The sequence below is a fragment of the Manis javanica genome, chromosome 12 (genome assembly GCF_040802235.1).
Source record: "Manis javanica isolate MJ-LG chromosome 12, MJ_LKY, whole genome shotgun sequence".
Classification (NCBI taxonomy): domain Eukaryota; kingdom Metazoa; phylum Chordata; class Mammalia; order Pholidota; family Manidae; genus Manis; species Manis javanica.
Genome location: NC_133167.1, coordinates 63221881 through 63248759, shown reverse-complemented (window position 1 = coordinate 63248759; position 26879 = coordinate 63221881). Strand labels below are relative to the sequence as shown.

Genomic DNA, 26879 nt, shown 5'->3' with positions numbered 1-26879 from the left:
TCTTAGTCACTTTTTACAGTCATTATCTTAATTGGCATCTATGACATTTAATTCTACCCATTATTCTCCTCCTTCATTCTCCCCTCTTTTACTTCTTACTACCTATCCACCTCCCTCCTACATTGCCACCTGGGGAACCTTTCTTCATCACCCCTTTGTCTTTTGTTTCACCCTGCTTCAATGGCACTCTATCACCTAGATAAAAGACCAAATTCCTTTCTATGAAATACAAGGGCTTTCAAACCCTGATCCCTGCCTGTCACCATTTTTGCATATTGTCCCTGTTGCAGAAGTCTGTAAACCAGCTGAATCACCTAGGCAGCTTGGTATTTTATTAAGCGCCTTGAGTGATCTAAAGTACAGTTGGGGTTGAGAATCGCTGCCATACCTCTTGAACACAGCTACTTGCTGTGCTTCCACACCAGAGCAAAAGCATATCCTAATCTCTCTGCATGGCTTCTTCTCCTACTTTGTCCTTGTCCTCTGAGATGAACTCAAAGCCTTTCCTAACAACTCAGTTATCACGTCTTCTTTGAAGGAAGATTCCTCTTCTCTTTCCTCTCCTCTCCCATGCAGGTATATGCAATCAGGGGTTCGTTGCTCCTTGCTCCCATAGTACCCTGTGTTGCAACTATTATAGCATAGCACAAACTGTTTGTGAAGCAGTCTGTTTGTCCTACACTGATCTCATGTGAAGAGATTGTATTCTATGATATATCTTTATATTTATTCTCTGGCTTGGGCACAGAGGCTGTAGAATAATAAATTGGTAATAAATGCTTACTGAAGACAGTGAATTTTTGGAATCTACTGAATAAACCTAGAATGATGTAAAAATAAAGCAAAACAAGACCAACAGCTTCTTGCCTACTAGGCAATTTCATTAACAAAAGGAAAAAACCTTTTTGTTCTACAATTCTGCATTTAGAAATAAAAGGCTAATTCATATATAAACTGAGATGAAAAATTTCAGGGGCAGTATATTTAATCAATCTAAGAGTGAATATCAGATGCTCTTCAGTTTTAATAGTTAAAGGACAGAAGAAAACAGGAGGGTCCTGAACGTTTGAAAAAAGAATTGGGTAAGAGGACAAAAAGTGTAGGGAAAGAGGGTATTAGTAAGCTAAAAGCTGCATAAATACTTAGAGGGATTCAACAGATGTTAAATTGATGAACCAATATAGCAAGATATGCATATTATTTACATTAAAATATGGAAATAAACCTGAGGAAGGAGAGTTCAAAGAATATAGAGTGGGGTGAGTAGGAGAAGGTGGTAGAGAAGTCTTGTTTTTCTTTAAACCTTTCAGTACTATTGTTCATAAAAACAAACTATTACTTATAAAAATGTAATGGATCAAGGAGTGGGTCACCAAAAGAATAAAATGACATCAGAAGACAACGGAATACTACATAAACCTAACTACAAGGTATACTGGGGAAAAAAGTACTTCTACAGTAGTTTATTCTCAACAACTTAATGACCAATGAATATCTGTATTTTGATTGTGCATGAAATTTCACTCCAATGGTATTAATTAAAGTATACAATACAGAAACAAAACCTGGGAAAATTTCAGTTAAAAAGCTTCTTAAATGGAAAAAGACAAAAAAAAATTTTTTTGCATCTTCAAATCTTAAGGAAAATGTATATATAACCTGTAGTCATTTCCAAAATATTGTGCCTCTTGACTTCAGAATTATTTTGTAAAAATTGCAGATATAGAACACAGAACAGCAAAAGCAAAAAGATGTTTTAGATTTTCTATTGCTGCCCCTAATCTCAAAATTTCTATACAAATAAAGCTAGGTCCATCCAGTGGTTAACCAAATTGTATTGCACTGCAAATGCCATTATGGTCTTTAAAAAAATTTTTTTTTAACTAAATATATAGCCAAAAGTGATCCTTGGAATTCTTTAAAGGGAAGTGGTATTTTCAGATAGACTGATTCTTTTCAAAGAATTTAAATACTGCACCTACAACTTACATTAGGATAGCTATAAAAACACACACAGAAAATTTTAACCACAACAGGTGATCTAACTTATACTGTTTTGCTATGAAAAAAATCTATTAAACACACCAGATTTGGTGAGCAGAAAAGGGAAATATCCAATTATTTTACTGCTTTAAAACAATGTAAAAGCCTATGAAAGAGGAGGCATGTGAAATTACTAGAGACCCAAATCTGTGAAAATATCAAATGTTCCAAAGTCCAGGAAATAAGTGAAAACATTCTTGATGTAGTCTTGAAAAATTGTACTTTGACTAGGTCTAAACCTGTAAATTTTAAGGACTTAGTGTAAGTGTGTTAATTTGAAAAACAAAAAAAAACTGAACTGTGATAATCTGTTGCTACAGGGGCTACTAACGCTTACCTCAAGGGAACCTACTGCAGATAAAGTCCCGTCACTTGCACAGTCCTTTCAGCTGCCTGCCAGTTGTCTCTGTGGAAGGGAAAGCCTGATGAGTGAGAGCCCTATGCCACACTCCCCTAGAGTGTCAGGGTGCCTGCAAAGAACTGTCTAACCAGAGATTCCTAGACGCTTTCAATAACACAGGTTTAAAAAAAAGATGCCATCTTTGATATTCCGTTTCCACTGAACACCAAAACCAAAAGGCTAAGACTTACTGAGTGCTAAGGACCTATTGGTATTATCAAGGTGATGTATATCTACACTAGCCCAAGTAGAAAGAAGTCTAAAATGGATCAAGTGGAAATAAGTCAACACTGACAGGAAAAACACATACACGTACACATACACGCACAAAAGTGTTTTACTTTACAAGTAAGTGACAGAACTCTATGATTTGAGAAGACGAAATATAACAGGCTATATCCACTAAAAGTGAAATTGCAGTAACAAGTGAATGCCAAAACCCAAAGAACTTCCTGTCTTCACATTTTTAAAAGTTGCCATCAAGTATATCACACTCAGTGTGAACAATATACCATGGATCCAAATACCTACTTACAAAATCCCATGTATTTTCTTAGTGGAGTCAGTAGTGAGTGGAAGGGGAGGGATTTTTCAGATACTTTAAAAATATGCAAAGTGAAAACCAACAGCACAAAATTCCACAAGAAATTTCAAAAGGAGAAAAAAATGTTCATCAGTTGTCTCAGAAATAAAACCTTACTCAGGACCAAACTAAGAGGGAAGTATAAGACATAATCGAAAACTATGAAACAACATACTTCAAAAAACCACCTTTATCTCCTAGAGTTATAAATGGCTAATTGTCTTTGATTAGTAACATCTATACCACTAACATATAGTTCAGATACATAACCAAAGCAACTATACTTTCTTTCTAAAGACAAATACAGTCTTCAGTCTAAATACTGTGTTTCATAAGGTAAAATAAAATTCTCTTACAAGAAACCTAAAAACTATTAACCTTTGGCACAAGGATTGATGAGGGACAAAAACCTATTAAAAAAAAAACAAAACATTGTGATTCCAGCTTTTACTTCAGTAGCACCATATTTAAAATGAAGTTACTTACCTCTGATTCTTTGTCACTTAAAGATCCCAAGCTTCCAAAACTGTGATTAGAGCTTTCATTATTTGTTGAGGCCTGTTAAAAATTTTTAAAAAGGTAAAGTTTAGGCACAATTTAAAATGAAACATATTACAAAGAAAATAATCTATTTTCATAGGTGAAATTAAAGTATAATTCTTTTAAAGAAGCAAGTTGCAGTAAAGTATCAACTTCTTAACACTTTATCTTGGAAAGTTTTATCAAGTCAATAAAATTCTGCAGTGTTTTAGGAACTGACTTCTGTTACCTGATTGTTTTAGAATACCAAATTCCAGAGCAAAGAAACTGAGCTATTGCTAAGATAGTAAGAACCTAAAATTACTACCTAATGTACAAAAATGAATGCTTCCTTTAACTGGAAGTATTATTCGTGCTTGTTAATTCCTTTCACAATCTAAATTCCATCATATTCCATCCACACCCCTTTGCCTCTCTTTATATTAACGAACTAGACAAACTGGTCGGCTGGTTGGTTGTTTTGCCTTAGTCTTTGAAGAAAATCGTTTACCATATTGACTCTTTTAATTGCTTCACTCAAGTATAAAACTATCTTTACAATATTTTAAAACTGTGATATACACAAAAGAGCTATCATTCATTCTGCTATGTTTCCAATATTTTCCTATAATGCTTACTATTTTGTTGACTTTTTTGGACCATCAGAACATTAGATCAATGTCTTCCAGGAATGTTTAGACCAAAAGATGATAGGCTATGGCATATATATCAAAGATGATGCAGGAACGAACTTCATGTAAAGGCAAGCCAGCTGATATCCCTGTTTCCCTTCGATTTATAAGGGCAGCTGCTAATCCTATTAAAATGTTGCTAGTTGGCCTATAATACCCTTAAACTAATTTCCAAACTGATGACTGAGCCATTGCATACATGTTTCAATACTATGTGGGACACTGCAAAGGCTGTTTTCAACACAAAACAGCACTCAAACTGAATTAAGATTCAACCACTATTTGTAGGAATTTATAATCCAATTAGGGCAAGATTATCAAACTTGAAACAACACCATGAACAACAACCAAGATAAATATAAATATAAATATTCTGGGACAATGGAGGGAGTGGCAACATTTTTGAGCATCAATAAATCTCCACATAAAAATATAAACCCCAACCAAACCTACTGACAATATTTACAACAAAACCGGGTGGTAAAGAATCTCCATGAATTTCCCTAAAATACCAAGTGGAGACAAAATCACAAACAACCACAGGACCTTCATGGTATATGAGAGCAAGCAGAAGGGAACAGGGTATCTGACAGATCTGAGAAAAGAGTTTCCCCAAACAGAAGCTATAATAGAAAGGGTTTCTGCACTTTTCCAGTTACTAAATCCAAGGGGTCTATGAAATCTGAACAAATTGGAGCAATCTAACCTCTATTATGTCTTAAAACTGATCCTTCACTAAAGATATCACAATAAAGACAAACTAGTGGGTGTGGAATCAAAATTGAGCACAACAGGTACTATGAAAATAAACAGCATATCCAGATAAAAGTGGGGAAAGAAGCAAAGCCTAGAAATCTCAGAAGGTAAATGCCACACTTTTGAAGACTGCGGAAAAACAACAGCAAAGGGAGTTCAATAAGCAAAGCATCCTAAATCATGACAGAGTAAGCAACAGAAAATGATGTAGGTCATTCCCATGAAGTTAGAAGGGTGAAAAAAAGGGGGAGTAAGATACAGAACAACATCTTGATAATAAAAGCATACACAAGGAAAACATACCCATAAAATAGGTGAAAATTGTTGACCTACTGTTTTAAATTAAGCTAAAACACATTGTAAAAATGACTCAAGACATGAAAGAACAACAAAATTCTGATTATGAAAACTCAGAAATAATATAACAGTACTCAGGAAAGCATCAGAGGAAGGAAATAAAAGTTTCAAAAATGAAGATTAAGCCTGAATGAACCCAAGAGAAAATAAACTCAACACATAATGCTTCAAGAAAAGTAGAAGGTAAAAAGGAGGAACACTTTTTGAAATCAAAAGAAATGAAGAGATAAAAAGGATCTGAGAGAAATCAACAAAGATCCAAGATTCGGGTACACTACCCTAAGAAAATAAACAGTCAAAACTATAATTCAAGAAAACTTGAGAATTGAAAAAAAAAAAAGAATGAAATGAAACTAACTAAAAGAGCATGATGTACAAGTAAGAATATCAACCCAGAAGACCAACATCAATTTTTCAAAGGCAACTCTTTGTGCTAGAAGAAAATGCAGTAACATTTTTAAGATATTCAAGAGAAAAAAATGTGAATAAAGTGTTTTATATTGAGTAAAATTGATTTTTAACACAGAAGAAACAGATGAACTGTTATCAAAATGCCAGAAATCAGAAAATATTGCTACCATGAGTTTTTTCCAAAACAACCTAGAGAAAAATCCCCAACCAAAATGAACAGTTAGTTATAACCTAAGAACTGATAACAAGCAATAATATTATTTACTTGATGAAGAATAAATGAAGAAAGAGTATAAATTTCAATGGCTAAATGCATACAAAGTTTTTTAAAAATTGGGAGATGGACGTTTATGGAAAGCACAAGCAAAAAAATTTCTAACCAGTAGTCACTTTAGTCATTGTGGTAATACAAGAATTGTTATTTTGAGATTGCTATGTGTGTGAACTATAGAAGTAAATAAATAAATATCTTATACTCTAATTCTATCATCTGCTTTATGTCCTTGAGAATCACAATTCTTGGTATAGAAGAAAGAAGATAAGGTGTAAATAAAAACCTTGTAGTTGATTTGATTTCAATTCATTTTATTACTTTTACCATTTAAAACAAAATATAAAACAAAATACTGATTCTGCCACATGTAATAACAAAACACCTCCTATCAAAACAACATTCCCATATATAAATAAATTCTGGAAAGATATAAATAACAAATACCTGAAGACACTTGAGCAACTGAAAGCAGGCTGAATCTGAAAGGAAACAGAATTTGAAAGAAGGGAATAGATTTGGGTGGGTTTCCTGTTCTGACGTATTTTGACTGAGGGAAGACTACAGACCACTGCCAAAATCTGGGTCAAAACATGTAGTCTTACTGGCTTGAATAACTAGCGTTTCCAAATACCACAGCAGGTAGAAAGGAGAAAGAATACACTGGAAAATAAAGAACCACAAAGACAGAGTTCCAAATTCCGCATATTAACTGTACCCATGTCTCTAGCTGGTCACTGATATATGTAAGAGCGCAACAGACCCTAACCAGTCCAGATAAGGCTAAAACAACTGAACACAGATGTCAGCTGCCACCCACTGGGAGGGATACACAGTTTAGATTTTAGTCCAGCCAACTTAGTTGCTTGCTAATACAAGAAATGAACAAAAAATCAACACTCTCCAGAAAAATACAGAAAATCCCAGTTATTATAATGTATTATTCACAGTGTGCAGAACATAATATAGAATTTCTAAGCATATGAAGAAATAAGAAAATATGACCCACACTCAAAAGAAAAGACGAGCAATAGAGGCCAACCACAAATAACTGAGATATTGGAAATTAGCAATGATCTTAAAGCAGCTATTATAAGTATGCTCAAGATGACAAAGAAAAATATATTTATAAGAAATGAATGAATTGGAAATTTCAACAAACAAAAATATAAAAAGAGCTAAAAAATGGAAATTACAAAACTGAAATATCATTTCTAAAATAAAAAATTCAATGGATAGGCTTAACAGCAGAATGAAGAAAATACTAAAGATAGGTCAAAAGAAATTATTCACACTAAAGAATAGAAAAATACTGAACAATAGTTGTCTGTTGGACACTATTAACAGTCTGCCATACATATATTTGGAGTCACAGGAGAAAAAAGAACAGAAAAATATTTGAGAAATAACAGCCAGAAAAATCCCAAAATTTGGTTAAAGACATAAATTTACACATTAAAGCTGTTTCCCCAAGCAGGATAAATACAAAGAAAACCGTACTTACGTACACCACAGTCAAACTGTTGAAAATCAAAAATAAAGAAAAAATTATCTTACCACAGTGAAATATCACCTCACACCTGTCAGACTGGCTACTGTTGAAAAGATAAGAAATAAAAGACTAGAAATAGCAAGGGCTGTCAAGGATATGGAAGAAAGGGAATCCTCATGCACTGTTGGTGGGAATGTAAATTGGTACAGCCAGTATGGAACAGTATGGAGGTTCCTCAAAAAATTTAAAATACAACTACTATGTGATCCAGCAATTTCACTTCCAGGTAATTTATCCTAAGAAAGTGTAAACACTAATTTGAAAAGATAATTGCACCCCCAGCTTCACTGCATTATTTATAATAGCCAAGACATGGAAGCAACCTAAGCATCCATCCATTGATAAAGAAGACATGGGAGACACACACACACACACACACACACACACACACGAGTATTATTCAGCCATAAAAAAGGAATTGTTGCCATTTATGGCAATATGGACAGACCTTGAGAGCATTATGCTATGTGAAGTAAGATAAATACTGTATGATCTCACTTATTGTGGAATTTAAAACAAAGCAAAACAAAATAAAAAATAAAAAACTGAGCTCAGAGACATAGAGAATAGACTAGTGGTTGTCAGATGCAGGGATGTGGGGTGGGTAAAATGGGGGTAAGAGGAGTCAAAACATACATTCCATTATAAACTAAAAAAGTCATGGGGATGTACTGTACTGCATGGCAACTACTGTTAATAATACACAAATTACATATTTGAAATTTGAAAGTTGCTGACAGAATAAATCTTAAAAGTTCTCATTAGAAGAAAAAAACCTGCAACTATGTATGGTGACAGGTGTTACTAACTAAACTTATTGTGGTGATCATTTTGCAATATAAAGAAATATGAATCACTATATTGTATACCTGAAACTAACATAATACTATATGTCAATTATACCTCAATAAAAAATTCATTAAAATTTTTAAGAAGGAAGAAAAATCTTGAAAGCATCCAGAGAAAGAGAATGTATTACATACATGAGAACAAAAAAGGATATGGCTGACTGCTAGTTTGTCATCATAAATATTAGATGGCAGATATAAATTCTGGAAATGGTTAGTCAGGAGAATTCTGGTTAGTCAGGAGAATTCTGGTTAGTCAGGAGAATTTTGGACTGAGGCACATAAGGCACAATTGAGGAAATAGACAGTAGTAAGTGCAAGTCTGCACATTAAATGAAGAGATTCTTAGTTCCCCTCCTGTGTTCAGTTCTAGAAAGTTACCCAAACTTATACTCTGCAGGTAGGAGACAGCAGGATTTCTTTCTAGGAAAACAGACCATGACAAGACTTATAGACACCTAGAATCAAAAATCTCTCAGAAAAATGATCCAGCCAAATCATCCTACCGCAAAACCCATCAATCAATAAGCCCTGCCTAGTCGCACAAGCTTCCAATAAGTGTATCAATGCCTTCTGCAAAGATATAAACAAAGCCCAATATCACCACATATCTGAAGAAATTGAAACAAAAAATAAAAAGAAACCCATAAGAAATAGAGACAACCCAGGGAGGAAAAAAAAAACTTCACACAAAAATAAAATTATTACTGATATCCTAATAACAGCAAACATAAAAATGAAACATTTAGAGAACCAGCACTACCAAAAAAAAAAATTCTGGAAGTTAAAAATATGATAGTTGAAATGAAAGGGAAAAAAAAAAGGATGGATTCAAAGATAAAGTTGAAGAAATCTTCCCAGAAAGAGACTCAGAAAATTTAAAAAGCAACTTAGACAATCCATTCAGGAGAATGATCCAAATGAGAGTTCTAGAAAAGAGAAAGAAAATCAAGGAGCTGAAATTTATCCAAGAAATAATTTAAGAAACTTTTCTAGAACTAGATAGCATGTGTTTCCAGATCAGGACACAGTTTGAACCAAGCACACTGGTTCAAGGACATTATAATAAAAAATTTTAAATGCCAGGGATTAAAGAGAAAATCCTAAAGGCTCCTAGAGAAGAATTAAACAGGTTACTTACATAGGATCAAAAATCAAAATGGCATTGGAGGGCTCAGCAATAATATTGGAAGCTGGAAAGCAATGAACAATGCCTTCAAAATGCTGATGAAGTGATTAACAACCAAGTGGGAGGAAGAGAATATGCAAGGTCTCAAAAATTTGACTACACATGGTCCTTTCCTCATGAAGTGACTAGACAATATACTTCACCAAAACAAAGGAATAAATGAAGAAAGAGAAAGATGTGGCATACAAAAAACAGGAGCTCAAACACAGGACAGACAAAAGAAATTCCCATGATCAGGAAAAGAGACTTCGGGACGACAGGCATCCAGGAGAAACAGAGAGCAACCAGCCTAGATAAGAACAGAAGAATGAAAGATTTCAGGGGGATGTCTAAAAGAAAATTTAAAAAAAGGAAGAAATCATTTCTATTTGAAAATAATGAGATTCACACACCCCTGCTGTGAAGCATGCAGATATTTATAGTGAATACTAAAAAAACTTAAAAAAAAACAAAAACTAAAGAACTATTGACGTATTGACTACAGGGAAACAAAAAGTTGTATAAAAGAAATGTAATCATGGAATCTCCTGGCTATGAATAAAATTTAAATAGTTATAATATAAACAATGAAATAATGATCCAACCAAAAATTGTGATCTATCTAAACTGGGATGGGATTGAGGAAGTGTGAGTTTTCTGTAAGCGGAGAGGGTTGAATCACTTCAGAGTTAACCACATCTTCTATAACAGAATGTCAATAAAATATCTAAAACTGAAAAAGAAAACTATAATAATTTTACTCAGAAATACAGATGTAAATAAACAAAACATATATAACATAATAAAAAGCTGCAAGGTGAGAAGGATGGCTTCTGTGAAGAATGAATGTAGGGTTGGAAGAACTGAGACATGGTTCTCCTAATTTTCATTAGAGGCCTGGTAAAACAATTTGGCCTTTGAAACTCCAACCATGAAATGTGTTTTTTTTCCTTCTTGATTTGTAAGAGTTCTTTATGTATTCTGGGTCTGAATCTTCTAGGACTTGCCTTTTCACTCATATTGGTAACTCTTGAACACAGTTACATTTATCAAATGTTTTCCTTTATGGTTAGTGTTTTTTATGACCCATTTATGAAATCTGTCATTATTCTTATTAGAGCTTTATTGTTTTATCTTTCATATTTAGATGTGAAAATCACCTGGAACTGACTCTTGTACAATGGTAAGAGAGTTGAGTCATTTTCCCCACACATGATCCATCATCATCTATTATAAAACACCACCCTTTCCCCACTGCACTGCAGTGTCTCTTTTGTCATATATCAAGTTACAGTATATGTATGGCTCTGTTACTATACTCTTCTGATTCATTGGTCTATTTTTCTTTCTTGTGTCAATACCACAGTGACTTAATTTCCCTCTTGGTATATACCTAAGAGAACTAAAAACATATCTCTACACAAAAACCTGTACCAGATTGTTCACAGCAAATAAAAAAGATTTTCACATCAAAATACAGAAACAACCCAAATGTCTACAACTGATGAATGGATAAACAAAATGTGATACATCAATACAATGGAATACTCAGTCATAAAAAGGAATGAATTACTCATTAAATACTACAACATTCATGAACCATGAAAACATTATGCTAGATGAAAAAAGCCAGATATAAAGTACCACAGACTGTATGATGCCATTTTTACAAAATGTTCAGAATAGGCAAGTCCATAGAGACAGAAAGTAGACTAATGGTTACCAGGGGCTAAAGTGTGAGGTAGGAGAGGAAGGGAATGGGGCGTTGCTGCTAATGTATATACAGGGTTTATTTTTGGAGTGATAAAAATAATCTGAATAAGACAATGGTGATGGCTGCACAACTTTGTGATATACTAAAAACCACTGAAATACACACTTTAACTGGGTCAATTTTATGGTATGTAACTTAAATCTCAACACAAAAGCTTATAAAAGTTTCAAAGTCTTGAGGGGAGAGGGGCACAGAGTGGGGAAAAGCTTGACAGAATCTAGTACATAATCAACGACATACTCAGATATATAGTATGTACACATGCAACACACACAGACTTTTGAAACTTTCAAATGAACAGATTTTCTTACAAAAACTCATGGGACACTTTTTAAAATATAAAAGCAACACAGAAACAGGCACATGTAAAAAAATTCATTATAGAAATATAAATTTAACCCCCCTCCCACACAAATCCCACTATTAAAAACAATACTTTTTAAAAACTTGTTTAAATTATATTTTTGAATAGGCAATGCAAAAAGGCTCATTTCCTGTTATTTTTGTAGAGTCTTTACGTCTACACTAGCAAATCAAATATACATTTCTTTGGTTCCTCCCTTCTTACTCAAAAGGTAACATGCAGACTGTCTTGCATTGCTTTCTTTTTTAATACATAAGAGAAATTTTCAAATCAACACCTAGGTAGCTTCTTCACTCCTTCTTTTCTTTGCTACTTCCTTTCTCTCAAACAGGTGCAGAGTATTCCAGTGTACATACTATATTTCAGTCTTTTACTGACCCTGCCATGAAAGATGAATTTAATTTAGTTCACTAATATCACAGCTTCCCCTTCTTCCTCATATTTTTATTTTGAATTTTTTGAAGTTATCTTAACTTTAAATAATACACACATTATTTTTTACTCTTTAACTTTAAACTCTGTGACTCATTATGTAAAATAAATCTCTACATTTAGCTCCTTCTCCTAACATGACAGCTACACCAATAACTTTACAGCAGTACAATTTATAATATTTACTTTTATCTTCTTTCTGTAATCCTACAACAGAGCCACAAACTCATGCCACAAGGATCTGGGGCAAGAAATAAAAAGGTCAAGGAAGCTTGGGGTTAAGATAAAAGAAGTGGCATATGATGGAATGAAAGTTTTCCCTCTTTCCAGTCAATTTTTGTTATCAGCTGTGAACATTGAACTAGTCAATCCTGAATCATTGCTACTAGGGGAAATACAGAATTAGGTTCCTGCAAGCTTCTTCTCATGTTTTCATCACCCAAATAAAAGTGTGTTTCTGTTTAAAGATACCTTATTTATTCACATTGAGTTTCTGGCCAACAGCCTCTTAACGCATGCCTGAACAAAGCATGTCTAACACAAGTATTTTCTCCATAAGGTATGTCACAGCCTTCTTGTACTTAGAATACTAGCACACAATCCCTAGGGACCATTTTAATCAGAGAAACTACCAATAAAAAGCACAGAGGTGTGAAAAATGTGGCACCAAGTAAACAGTAAAAAGAACACTTGTTTACTGTATGAGAGTGGAAACACATAGGCAGAGTGTCATTGTGTTTAGCCTTAAGCAACTCCAATTTTTCACCACTCAGACATGCCAAGGCCCTTGAATGACAGGCAAAAGCAATGTGAGTAAAGATTTTGATGTTACAAATAAATTTTAGCAAGCAGGTGAATTTGCAATTACAGAATCCTCAAACAATGAGGACTGACTGTTATGCTTATACATTATATTGTGAAAACCCTGTACAGCCTTGCTCTTTTATATATATTGGAACAGTCAAAATCTAAAAGAATTACATTAAAATCCCTCACTATATTTTAATAAATTCACCATGTATTTTTAGAACTGTTTGGTATATGAATTTGTAAGTGTCAGAGCTTCTTTATGGATTCTTAGTCCTTAAAACGTATCTGTACCATTCAGGCTCTTGGTTTTGAAGAATGTTTTATTTGATATTTATTCATGCACTCAAAAATATTTGAGGGCCTTAGCAGTACTGTAGATAATAGGGATATAGCAGTTAAAAAGACTTAAGTCCAAGTACTCATGGAGTTTATGTTAACAAGAAGGGAAACACACAAAAAACAAATACTTTAGTATTATTTAAGCAACTAATAGGTACTTTAAAAAAATTAAGTGGAAAAAGAGATAGAGTAATATAGGCATCATCGCTCACAGAGCAGTCAGAGAAAGCCTCTGCAAAGAGGTGACATCTGAGCACAGATATGAACAAAGTGAGGAAGATGTGTGTTTGAGGCAACTGGTGTGGGTGCAGTAGTGGGACAGTTATTAGTTGAATAGGGTGTTAGTCTAGAGCTAGATCAGTTCTTGTCAGGACATGGTGAAGACATCAGATTTTATTTTAAATGTGATGAGAGGTCTTTGGAAGGTACTGAGTTGGGAGAGAGTTATTTAAAATTTATACTTAATTCTACTTTTTTTCCCTTTATAATTACCTAAAACATTATCTTCCAGTTACTTCCACTCCTTGTCATTTTGGGGCGATATTTCCTCAACAGCCTATAGATGGCTTCTCATTTATCGTGATAATATATACTTGGCTTTATTTCTTCCATATTATATAGTAGCAAGTAAAAACAGAGTATTTTTGTTTCCTCTCTCTACCTCACTTTTATTGGATTGTTTCTTTATATTCCTCCTTCTAAATCTCATCACAGTAATCTAAAATTTCTAGGTACAGTATCTCTGTTGCTTGTGCTTACTTCTGTCTTACTTTTAGCAAACGTATTACTTGATTTTTCTCTATAGATAAATCAAATCTTAATGATTATTCTGTACTCCTGGATTGATTTTACCTTTTTCTTCCCTTCCCTCCTCTCCCAGAGAGCCATCACTATCAGAAATTTGATTCTTAGATAGCTTTGACTTATATATTATAAACTCCTAATATTACTATTATTAAAATTTGCCTACCCAATTATATACTGCATTTCACAGACACATTATCACCATCAGTTCAATTAAAAACATTGTAAGAGTCACCGTTCACCACTATCTTACATTCTGTAGCTCTACCTATACGTTTTTAATTTTAAGTTTAAATGAGTATTTTTAAAACACAAGCTTACTCAACATTAATTCAGCAGCATTATCCAACATGCAGTCCATACTCAAATTTCCCCAGTTATCTCAAAAATGTCCTTTGTAACTGCTTTTATCCCAGGATAAGAGCAAATCAAGATTCAGAGTCACACACTGCATTTAGCTGCTATGTCTCTCTTGTATCATCCAATCTAGAACAGTCCCTTTGCCTCCTTTTGTTCTTCATAGCACTGAATACTTGGATGAGCCCAGGCCAGTTGTCTGCAGGATGTCCCAGGAATATATCCTCATGATTAAATTCAACTCAAACATTTCTAGCATAAAAACTACAGGTGATGTGCATTCCTCCTATTGCATCACCTCAGGATGCACATAATGTCACAGTCTCTGTGACACTGCCAATGCAGTTTGACCTTGTTTATTATGATGGTGACCAATAAATTGTCCATTTTAAACTCTTTTATAATTAGTAACTACTCTGTGGGGTGAAACTTTTAGACCTTGTAAATATACTGTTCTCTAAAACATTTTACTAAATAGTTTTATCACCCATTGATGATCTTTACCTTAATCAATAATTATACTGGGGAAAATTAAGTGTTGATTTTCTGATTCTACATTTCTTCTATATTAACTGCCATTCATGACAACAAGCATACTTACCTTGGTTCCTAAGTACCACTCCCCACTAAAATGAAGCAGGGCTCCTTGGAGAAAGGTCTGTTCACATTCATTGCATAGAGCACAGTGGTAATAGAGAGGAAATGGTAGGGATATGAGCACAAATGTGACAAAATATTTACAACTCTTAAATCTAGATGAAGAATATGCAAGTATTCCTTGCACAGTATTTTCAACTTTTCTATCAGTATAAATCTTTTCAAAGCAAAAAGCTGTTTAAGAAAAAGCAGGTGTGAGAGGTGGGAGGAGAAACCCTGACGGAATGCATAAATATCAGCTTGAGAGAACAGGAATAAATAAATGAATATACAGTATCATCATACTAAAAGTAAAATATGTAACTTTAAAACACCAGGAAAAACTCCATTTGTCCAATGCATGGAGGGGAATAAAAGTGAAGTAAGATTAGAAGACATTAGATGATAGCAGAACCAAGTAAAAAAATAACAATTATTATAATAAATGTAACAATTAAACCCACCATTTAAGAGATAAAAATACTCATATTTCATCAAAAAAGACATACTGTCTACAAAAAACACACTTAAAACAAGAACAGTAAAACCAGAAGCATACAACACATACCTAAGACAAATATGAACGTAAAGAAAGCTGAGGATCATAATCTTAAGATGAGAAAAAACAAATATTTAAGGGAAAAACTCATGTAATCATATAAAAAAATAGAAATAAGCTATATGTAAAAATAAGCCTCAAATCACATCCAACAAAAACTGAAGCTGCAAGCTGAAATATATAAATCAATAATCACAGCTAAAGATTTTAATATTCCTTTCTCAGAAAAAGACCAGACTGATAATACAAAGAGATATAAGATCTGTACAGATACAATTAAGAAGTATTAACACCTGATCATCTACATTTGCTCTCTTACAACACTAAACTATGTTTTCTACCTTTATCTTGCATCTACCTACTTCAGCATTTTATTAAAAATAATAATAATAATAATAAAGGGAGAAATGTGGTATCCACATATAAATCAAGTAAAAAAATCAAATGAATATTCATATTTGAACTGACTGTTTATAGTTCATAATGTGTGATCAAAACCAAAAGTTTCTGTGATGACTGCCCTTGTACTGTTCACCATGTAAGAACTTATTCACTATGTAAGAATTTGTTCACCATGTAAGAACTTGTTCGTTATGCTTCAGAAGATTGGAGACTGATGAGAATTAGGCTTGGGGTGTATTAATGATTGTACATTGAGCATTGACTCCCCTATACAGAATTTTATTGTTGTTAACAAGCATTTGATCAATAAATATGAGAGATGCCCTCTCAAATAAAAAAAAAAAAGTATTAGATATGACATGTTTGTGTAACAGGGCACATTTCAGGGATTAATGACAGACAAACTATATTTTCAAAATGTAATGCTTTAATTTAGAAAGAACAACTAGAAAAATCCTACATTAACAGCCCCTATGTTAAAAAGGAAATAAGGTAATTATGACATACATAAATCTGAATAATTTTTAAATGGCACCTATCAAACTCTGTGGAACACAGCTAAAGCACCTCTAAGAAGAGTGTTAGTCAAGAAATAGGAAAGGTTAAAAATAAATGAGCTAATACTACTTCACACCACTAGAATGTCTATGACCATATGATCATCTCAACTGATGCAGAAAAAACAGCTGAAGAAATTCAACATCCATTCATGATAAAAACTTTCAACAAGTGCATATAGTGGGAACATAACTCAACATAAGAAAGGCAGTATATGACCGGTCCACAGCTAGCATCATACTAAATGGTTAAAAGCTGAAAGCTTTTCTTCTAAGATCAGGAACAAGACAAGGACGTTCACTCTCACCACTCTTATTCAATGCAGTTCTACAAGTCCTAGCCACAGAAGTCAGACAAAAAAAGAGAAATAAAAGGCATCCAAACTGCTAAGGAAAAAGTAGAACTGTCACTATAGAGATGACACAATACTATACATGAAAAATCTGAAGACTCCACCAAAAAACTATCAGAACTAATAAATGAACTCAACAAAGTCAGAGGATACAAATTCAATATACAGAAGTCAACTGTGTTTCTACATACTAATAATAAACTAAGCAGAAAGGGAAATGAAAAAAACAATCCCACTTACAATTGCATCAAGAAAATAAAAAAAACAAACCTAGGAATAATTTAAACCAAGGAGGTGAAAGGCATATACTTTCAAAATTATAAAACATTGGTGAAAGAAACTGAAGACACAAATAAATGGAAAGACATACCATGCTCATGGACTGGAAGAATTAATATTGGTAAAGTATCTGTATCTCCCAAAGCAGTCAACAGAATCAGTTCAAACCCCAACAAAATGACAATGGCATTTTTCACAGAACTAGAACAAAGTATTCTAAAATTCATATAGAACCACTGAAGACCCCAATAACCAAAGCAATCCTGAAAAAGAACAAAGCTGGAGGTATCACACTCCCATATTTCAAACTATACTACAAAGCTACTGTACTCAAAATGGTATGGTACTGGCACAAAAACAGACACATACATTAAGGGAGCAAAATGAGGGTCCAGGAATAAACCCATGTATATACAGTCAATTAATCTATGACAAAGGAGGCAAAAGCATACAATGGAGAAAAGATAGTCTCTTCAATAAATGGTGTTGGTATAAGACACTGATGAGAGAAATTACAGAAGGCACAAATAAATGGAAATCTATTCCATGCTCATGGATAGGAAGAATTAGTATTGTCAAAATGGCCATCCTGCCCAAAGCAATTTACAGATTCAATTCAATACCTATCAAAATATAATGGCATTTTCAACAAACCAGAGCAAATAACTCTAAAATTATTTATATGGAAACACATATGGAACTTTTTGGAGGGATAGAAATGTTCTGTATTTCATTTTGTGTGGTTATTTATACAACATAAACAATTGTCAAATCTAAGAGAAGGGGATATGGAAATGTTCTGTATTTCATTTTGTGTGGTTATACAACATAAACAATTGTCAAATCTAAGAAAAATATCCCAAACAGCCAAAGCGATCTTGAGAAAGAACAAACCTGGGGGTATTCAAGCTATACTACAAAGCTACAGTAATCAAAACAGTATGGTACTGACACAAGAACAGATCCATAGATAAATGGAACAGAAGAGACAGCAGAGAAATAAACCCACTCACATATGGTCAATTAATATATGATAAAGGAACAATGAATATACAATGGGGAAAAGGCAGTCTCCTCAATAACTGGTGTTGGGAAAACTGGACAGCTACATGCAAGAGAATGAAACTGGATTACTGTCTTAACTCCTTACATAAAAGTAAACTAGAAATAGATTAAAGACCTAAATATAAGACATGAAACCATAAAACTCTTAGAAGAAAATATAGGCAAAAATCTCTTGTACATAAAATGTGCAATTTTTTTCTAGACACATCTCCCTGGGCAAGGGAAGCAAAATAAAAAATGAACAAGTGGGACTACATCAAACTAAAAAGCTTCTGTACAGCAAAGGACACCATCAAAAACAAACAAACAAAAAGGCAATCTATAATATAGGAGAATATATTTGTAAATGATTTATCTGATAAGAGTTTAACAGCTGAAATATATAAAGAACTCACATATGCCTCAACACCAAAAAAAAAACCAAACAAATAATCTGATTAAAAAATTGACACAGGATCTGAACAGACATTTATCCAAAAAAGAAATACAGATGGCCAATAGGCACATAAAAAGATGGTCCACATAGCTAATCATCAGGCAAATACAAATCAAAACCACAATGAGGTATCACTTCACACCAGTTAAAATGGCCATTACCCGAAACATGAGAAATAACAAGTGTTGGGAAGGATGCGGAGAAAAGGGAACCCTCCTACATTGTTAGTGGAAATGCAAATTGGTGTAGCCGCCATGGAAAGCAGTAGGGAAGCTCCTCAAAAAACTTAAGAGAAATACCGTATCACCTAGTAACTGCACTTCTAGGAACTTACCCAAAGAAAACAAAATCCCTGATTCGAAAAGATACATCCACCCTTACGTTTATCTCCACATTATTTACAATAGCCAGGATACAGAATCAACCTAAGTGTCCATCAACAGATGAATGGATAAAGAAGATGTGGTATATGTACACAATGGAGGTATTACACAGCCAAAGAAAGAAAGAAATCCTGTCATTTGCAATAACATGGATGAATTTTAGAGGGTATTATGCTTATTGAAATAAGCCAGGTGGAGAAAGATAAATACCATATGATTTCACTTATTTGTGGAATATAAAAACTAAACAAAACAAAATGAAAAAAGTAGCAGTAGATTCATACACACCAAGAAGTGACTGGTGGTTACCATGGGGGATGAGTTAGGGTGGGCAGGTGAGGAGTGTGAGAGGGGATAAAGGGACACAAAAGTTCTGAATCATAATATAAGTTGGTCACAAGGATAGTAGTACAGCATGGAGAATGTAACCAATGATTCTCTAACATCAATCTATGTTGACAAATAGTAACTGCACCAGTAGAGGTGACGATTTAATAATGTGGTAACTGTTGAACCACTGTGTTATACACCTCAAGCCAATATAAGACTGTATAGCAACTATACTTCAATTAAAAAAATGGTACAATCAAATCTAGGCATAAATCATTCAGTGGTACTACTTTCACATTGCTGTTACACTTTGTCTTATTTTTTAATCACTAAATATGGTAATTATTTGTTTAGTGAAGGAAATCAGTGAATTTATTCTTTGAATTAAACTATATAGTAAAATCATTTATACAAATTAAGAAAAAAAGATGTGGTACATAAGTACAATGGAATATTACACAACCATAAAATAATGAAATGTTGCCATCTGTGACAACATAGATAGACCAAGAGTGTATTATGCTAAGTGAAATAAATGTGACAGAGGAAAAAAAACAAATAACATATTATTTCACTTATATGTAGAATTTAAAAACAAAAACAACAAACAACAAAATTCCAGGAACAGACTCTTAAATACAGAGAACAAACTGACGGTTGCCAAAGGGAGGGGGTCTGGGGAGAATACACAAAACAGCTATGGAGATCAAGAGGTACAAACTTTGTTACTAAATAAATCATGGGGACAAAAAGTATAGCACAGGGAAGATATTTAATAATATTATAATAACTTTTTATGGTGACAGATGGTAACTACACTTACAGGGTGAACATTTCATAATGTATATAAATGTGGAATCACTATGTTAGACAACTGAAACCAACAAAATATTTTGTCAAATACTTCAATAAAAAAATTTTTTTAATAAGCTGATACTACTTCACACTCACTAGAATGGCTAACATGAAAAGGAATCATAACAGTGAATTTTGGTAAGGATATGGAACAATTAAAGTTCTTAACATATGTTGCTGGTTAGAATAGAAAATGATAGTACTTTAGAAAACTCAGTTTCTAATCAAGTTAAACATGCATATACTCTATTCCACGCCTAAGAATTTTTCTTATGGAAATGAAAACATATTCCCAAAAAGATTTTACGAGAATATTTATAGCAACCTTATTTGTAACAGGGAAAAACTGAAAACTTTCAAAGTGATACTCTACAAATGGATAACAAACTGTGGTGTATCCATACAACAGAATACTATTTAGCAACAAAATGGAATGAATTGCTAAACAGCAAAAACAGATAAATCACAAAAATATTATGTTAAATGAAAGAAGACAGATACAAAAGAGCAGACTGCATGATTCCATTTACATGAAACTCAAATATGGGCAAAACTATGCTGTAGTAATAGAAAATCAGACAGAGATTTGGGGGAGAGGGTTTTGCAAGTGGCAACTGACCAGGAAGGGTCCAAAGAAAACTTTTTGGAGGGATAGAAATGTTCTGTATTTCATTTTGTGTGGTTATTTATACAACATAAACAATTGTCAAATCTAAGAGAAGGGGATATAAAAATGTTTATACTAGCTTGTTTATAATTCTGACAATACTGCAGATAATCCAAGTGTTCCTCATCTAAGAGAAATGGATTAAATAGAAGTGTGGTATATTTATATAATGGGAAACTACTTAGCAATGAAAAACAATAAACCACTGACAACATACAAAATGGATGAATCTCAAATTAATGCATCATGCTAAATTAAAAGAAGTCAGATTCAAAAGACTACATATTACAATACTTATGAATGATATGACATTGATGCAAAGGCAAAACTACAGGAACACAAAACAGATCAGTGGTTGCCAAGGGCAACCCAGAGGAGTCCACTACAAATGGGCATGGGGGAATACTTTTGGAACTGTTTAATATCTTAATTCTGGTGGTGGTTACACAAACTTTATACATTTATCAAACTTATAGCACAACTATATCATAAAAAAAGATGAATTTTACTATATGTAAGTTATATTTTCATAAAAATGGAGAGAATCCTAACTGAACACTTAGAACCTATATTTTATTGTATGTAAATTATGTCTCTATATAAATCAATTCCTATAACTCAAAAGCTAGAAGAAGAGCCACAGAAGAAATCCAAAGTAACAAGTAAATAAATTATGAACACAGAATTAATGAAAAAAGACAGTGAAATAGATTAAAATGAAATGTTTCTTTGAAATAATCATTAGATTAGGCACACTTCTGACAAGAATGAACAGAAAAGGAGAATATGAAAGAATGAAGAGAAAGGAAATAACAAACAGGTTTTAAAAAGTATTATAACTATACACTAGTAATTTTGAAAGCTTAAATGAAACAGATTAACAAACTGAATAATATTAAAGAAACTTAAATGGTAGTAAAAGTCCTCCCAACAAACCCTAGGCCAAGACAGTTTCACAGGTAAATGTCTACCCATCTTCCCATGTACATTTCCCTATCATCCACAAGATATATAGGAAAACCTAAAGATAATGAAAGGGGAAGCAGTTCATTATACAGAGCAACAGGATACTCATTTCTGACACAGATAAGGCAGGGTAATAAAAATGTTGTGTATCTTGGAAGCAATACAGATTACTACCACTGTACACATTTGTCAAAATTAATTGAATTTTAACTCTTCAGGTCTGTACCTCTATTTCTCTTAAAAGCATTTATGTAAAAATCCTAAATGACACAGTCAATTGTGTATTAAATCCAATAAATGTGTTTTTTTAAATACTGTATCATAATCAAGTAGGATTTACCCAAGAAATGTAAAATAGTTTCAACTTAAAAGAAATCTATTAATGTCATTCACCACAATAATTCAAAGGGAAAAACTTTATGATTCAACCAAGAAAAAGGAAAGACTAGTTCAACAATAGTTATGATTTTTAAAACAAACAAACAAAAAGTTCTTAACTAACCAGGAATAGAAAAGCTCTTCTTTAATTTGGTCATGGTTATGTATACAAAACCTACACTAAATATTGCACTTAAAGGAGATACTTTTGATAATTCCTTAGAAGAGGACAGTACTAAAGACCATGACTGATATAAGGAAAAAAATATATATATACATATATATATAAAGTGTAAGAAATAAAACTACCATTTTTGGAAGAAATTATTTCTCTTAGAGAAATCTAGAGAATCAATAAACTATTAAAACCAATAAAAGAGACCAACAGCAAGACTGTTTCATACAAGACCAACCTATAAAAATCAAAAGCCTCCTGGGTCAGCAACTACCAATAAGAAAATGTAATAAAAAATAGCCACAAAAACTTTAAAGTATCCAGGTGTTAGCCATAAAAATTTCATTAAAACTAGCCACAAATTCTTAAGAACTTCATAAAGAGAACTGAATAAATGAAGAGACATCTCGTGTACTTGGGACAACCCAATCTGACAAAGATTACAATACTTCCCAAATTATTACATAAATTCACTGCATACAGAATAAAATTTGAATCTTTTAAGGAAAAAGATACAAATAAACTATTCTAGAAGAAGAATCCCCAAATATAAACAAGCAGATGAACACATGCTCAAAATTTATGAGAGCATAAAGTTACATAAATAACTAAGTCAACCTTATAAAAGATTAAAGAAGAGACTTGCTTTACCATATGAAGAAAAATACCAAAATACAACAGTATCTTTCTTTAATGTGATACTGGCACAAGAACACAAGAGAAATTTTAGAGACAGATCCATATATATACATACATGGTAACTTAATATATGATAAAGGTAGTATCACAAATGAGTATTTTAAAAAACATGGATTAACTGTGGAAAACCTGGTTCACCAGATGGAGAAAAATAAAATTGGGTCCCTATCACCAGTATATAAAAGATGAGGCTGAAAGAACAAATAATATGACAGTAACACTATATAACCTTACTAGAAGAAACCGTGGAGTATCTTTGAGGCCTAGGGGTAGAGAAGTTAAAAACTCTAAGATACGATTAGGGTCCACTGAACCCAATATTAGTTTCTGAGCTTCTTTTTTCAAGCCGTTCTATTTATAAAGACTGGTATTTCAGGGCTTTGGTCCCTCGTAGACATCATCCAAAAAATAAAAATAAAATTTATTTTTCACAGAATAAAATGGATGTTCTGGAGATTTAAGATGGCATGTGAGAGGTGAGATAGAGAATTCCTCCCAAAACCACAAACAGTATGAAAATATAGTTAATTAATATAACTAACTCTAAAATAGCAAAAGGAAAGAAGGCTGAGCCAGACTGCATACAGACCTCATGAACACAGCAGACCTCAAAAAACAGGGCAAGGTGCCAAAGACTTGATCCAAGGGGACCCAGGCCCTTCCCCCACCCCAGCTCACAGGCAGGAGGAAGAGAAATGGAGCAGGGGAGGGGGTGGAAGCCTCGGACTGCTGAACACCTAGCCCTGGAGATCTGCTGTGTGGGCAGAAAACTACATTGTGTGGTGCTCCAGAGGGTGGGGAGCTGGGACAGAGACTAGAGCTTCTGGGCACTAGAAGGCACCACATAGAAATATGAAACGTCAAAAGAACCTGGTTCAGACCAAAATGTCACAAACCACAGAAAAAGGGCCAAATGAAACAGATCTCACCAATCTTCCTGAAAGAGAGTTCAAAATGAAAATCATAAACATCATATGGAGGTACAGAAAAATATTCAAGAACTCAGGAATGAATTTAAGATGGAGATTCAATCATCAAGAAATTCCATATCTGAAATGAAACATACAATGGAGGCATTCAAAAAACAGATTACATGTAGTAGAAGAGAGGCTAAATGGAACAGAAATTAGAGAAGAGAAATACAAAGCAGCTGAGGCACAGAGAGAAAAAAGAATCTCTATGAATGAAAGAATACTGAGAGAACTGTATGACCGATCGAAATGGAACAATATTCACATTATATGGGTACCAGAAGAATAAGGGAGAAAAAGGGATAGAAAGTGTCATTAAGGATGTAATTGCTGAAAACTTCCCCAATCTGGAGATCCCAACACAAGGGGCCCAAGGAAGACAATATCAAGACATATAATAATAAAAATGGCAAACATCAAGGACAAAGACAGACTTTAAAAACACCTAGACAGAGAAAAAAGATCACATACAACAGAACACCCATTAGGCTATCATCAGATTTCTCAAAAGAAACCTTACAGGCCAGAAGGTAGTGGCATGATATCTTTAATGCAATGAAGCAGAAGAGCCTCAAACCAAATATTCTACCCGGTAAGATTATCATTTAGATTTGAAGGGAGGATTAAACAATTTTCAGATAACCAAAAGCTGAGAGAATTTACTTCCCATAAACCACCTCTACAGTGCATTTTGGGGGGACTCCTATAGATGGAAGTATTCCTGAGACTAAATAGATGTCTCTCAAGGGATAGACAAAGAGTAGAGAATATGATTCATGACATACAAAGAACTGAGGAAGAAGGAAAAAAAAAAAAAGAACCTTTAGGTTGTGTTTGTAACAGCATACAAAGAGAGTTAAATTAGACTATTAGATGGTAAGGGAATTACCCTTGAACCTGTGGTAACCACCAATCTAAAGCCAACATTGGCAATAAGTACATAACAATCGATAATCACCCTAAATGTAAATGGTCTGAATGCACCAATCAAAAGACACAGTCACTCAATGGATAAAAAAACAAGACCCGTCTATATGCTGCCTACAAGAGACTCACTTCAAACCCAAAGACATTTACAGACTGAAAGTAAAGGGATGGAAAAACATATTTCATGAAACTAACAGGGAGAAAAAAAGCAGGAGTTGCAGTACTTGTATCAGACAAAATAGAATTCAAAACAAAGGAAGTAACAAGATACAAAGAAGGACATTACACTAAATGAGAAAGGGTCAGTCCAACAAGAGGATATAACTTTTCTAAATATCTATGCATCCAAAACAGGATCACCTACATATGTGAAACACATACTAACAGAACTAAAGGGGGAAATAGAATGCAATACATTCATTTTAGGAGGCTTCAACACCACTCACTCCAAAGGACAGATAAACCAGACTGAAAATAAGTAAAGAGACAGAGGCACTGAACAACATATTAGAACAGATGGACCTAATGGACATCTACAGAACACTCCATCCAAAAGCAACAAGATACACATTCTTCTCAAGTGCACATGGAACGTTTTCAAGAATAGATCATATAGTAGGCCACAAAAAGAACCTCAGTAAATGCCAAAAGACTGAAATTGTACCAACCAGCTTCTCAGATCATTAAGGTATGAAACTAGAAATTACACAATGAAAATTAAAAAACCCATAAACACATGGAGGCTTAATAACATGCTCCTAAATAATCAATGGATCAATGACCAAATAAAAACAGATCAAGCATTATATGGAGACAAATGACAACAATAATTCAACAACACAAAAATCTGTGGGATGCAGCGAAGTCCATGCCAAGAGGGAAATATATTGCAATACAGGCCTACCTCAGGAAAGAAGAACAATCCCAAATAAACAGTCTAAATAAACTCAGGATTAATGAAACTAGAAAAGGACGAACAAATGAGGGCCAAAGTCAGTAGAAAAATTGAAGCAGAAACAAAAAATAGTAAGAATAATGGAAAAAATCAATGAAAGCAGGAATTGGTTCTTCAAGAAAATAAACAAAATAGATAAAGCCTTAGTAAGACTTACCAAGAAAAAAACAGACTCTACATAAACAGAATCAGAAATGACAAAGGAAAAATCACGACACAACAGAAATACAGAGAATCATGAGAGAATACTATGAAAAATTGTATGGTAACAAACTGGATAACCTAGAAGAAATTGACAACTTCCTAGAAAAACACAACCTACCAAGGCAGACCCATGAAGAAACAGAAAAACTGAATAGAATAATTACCAGTAAAGAAATTGAATTGCTAATCAAAAAAACTACCTAAGAACAAAATGCCTGGATCCAATCATTTCACTACTCAATTTTGGCAAACATTTAGTGAAAACCTAATATCAATTCTCGTTAAAGTTTTCAAAAAAGTAAAAGAAGAGGAGGGAACACAACCAAACTCATTCTACAAGGCCAAAATCACTCTAATACCAAACTGGGCAAAGACACCACAAAAAAAGAAAATTACAGACCAATATTCCTGATGAACATAGATGCAAAAGTACTCAACAAAATATTAGCAAACCGAATGAAAAAATACATCAGAAAGATTATCTATCATGATCAAAAGGGATTCATACCAACGATGCAACAATGCTATAACATTCGAAAATCCATCAACATTATCCACATCAATTAAAAGAAGGGCAAAAACCACATAATCATCTCTATAGA

At 33.4% G+C, this 26879-nt stretch overlaps 1 protein-coding gene across 1 annotated transcript in view; it reads right to left on the bottom strand.

Annotated features, from left to right (window-relative positions):
• Positions 1-26879, bottom strand: part of TLK1 (tousled like kinase 1) — a 192191-nt gene that overhangs the window by 93496 nt on the left and 71816 nt on the right. The window contains exon 3 of the mRNA XM_037022905.2: positions 3513-3584. Coding sequence (XP_036878800.1) covers positions 3513-3584 — 72 coding nt within the window. The remainder of the gene's footprint in view (positions 1-3512; positions 3585-26879) is intronic.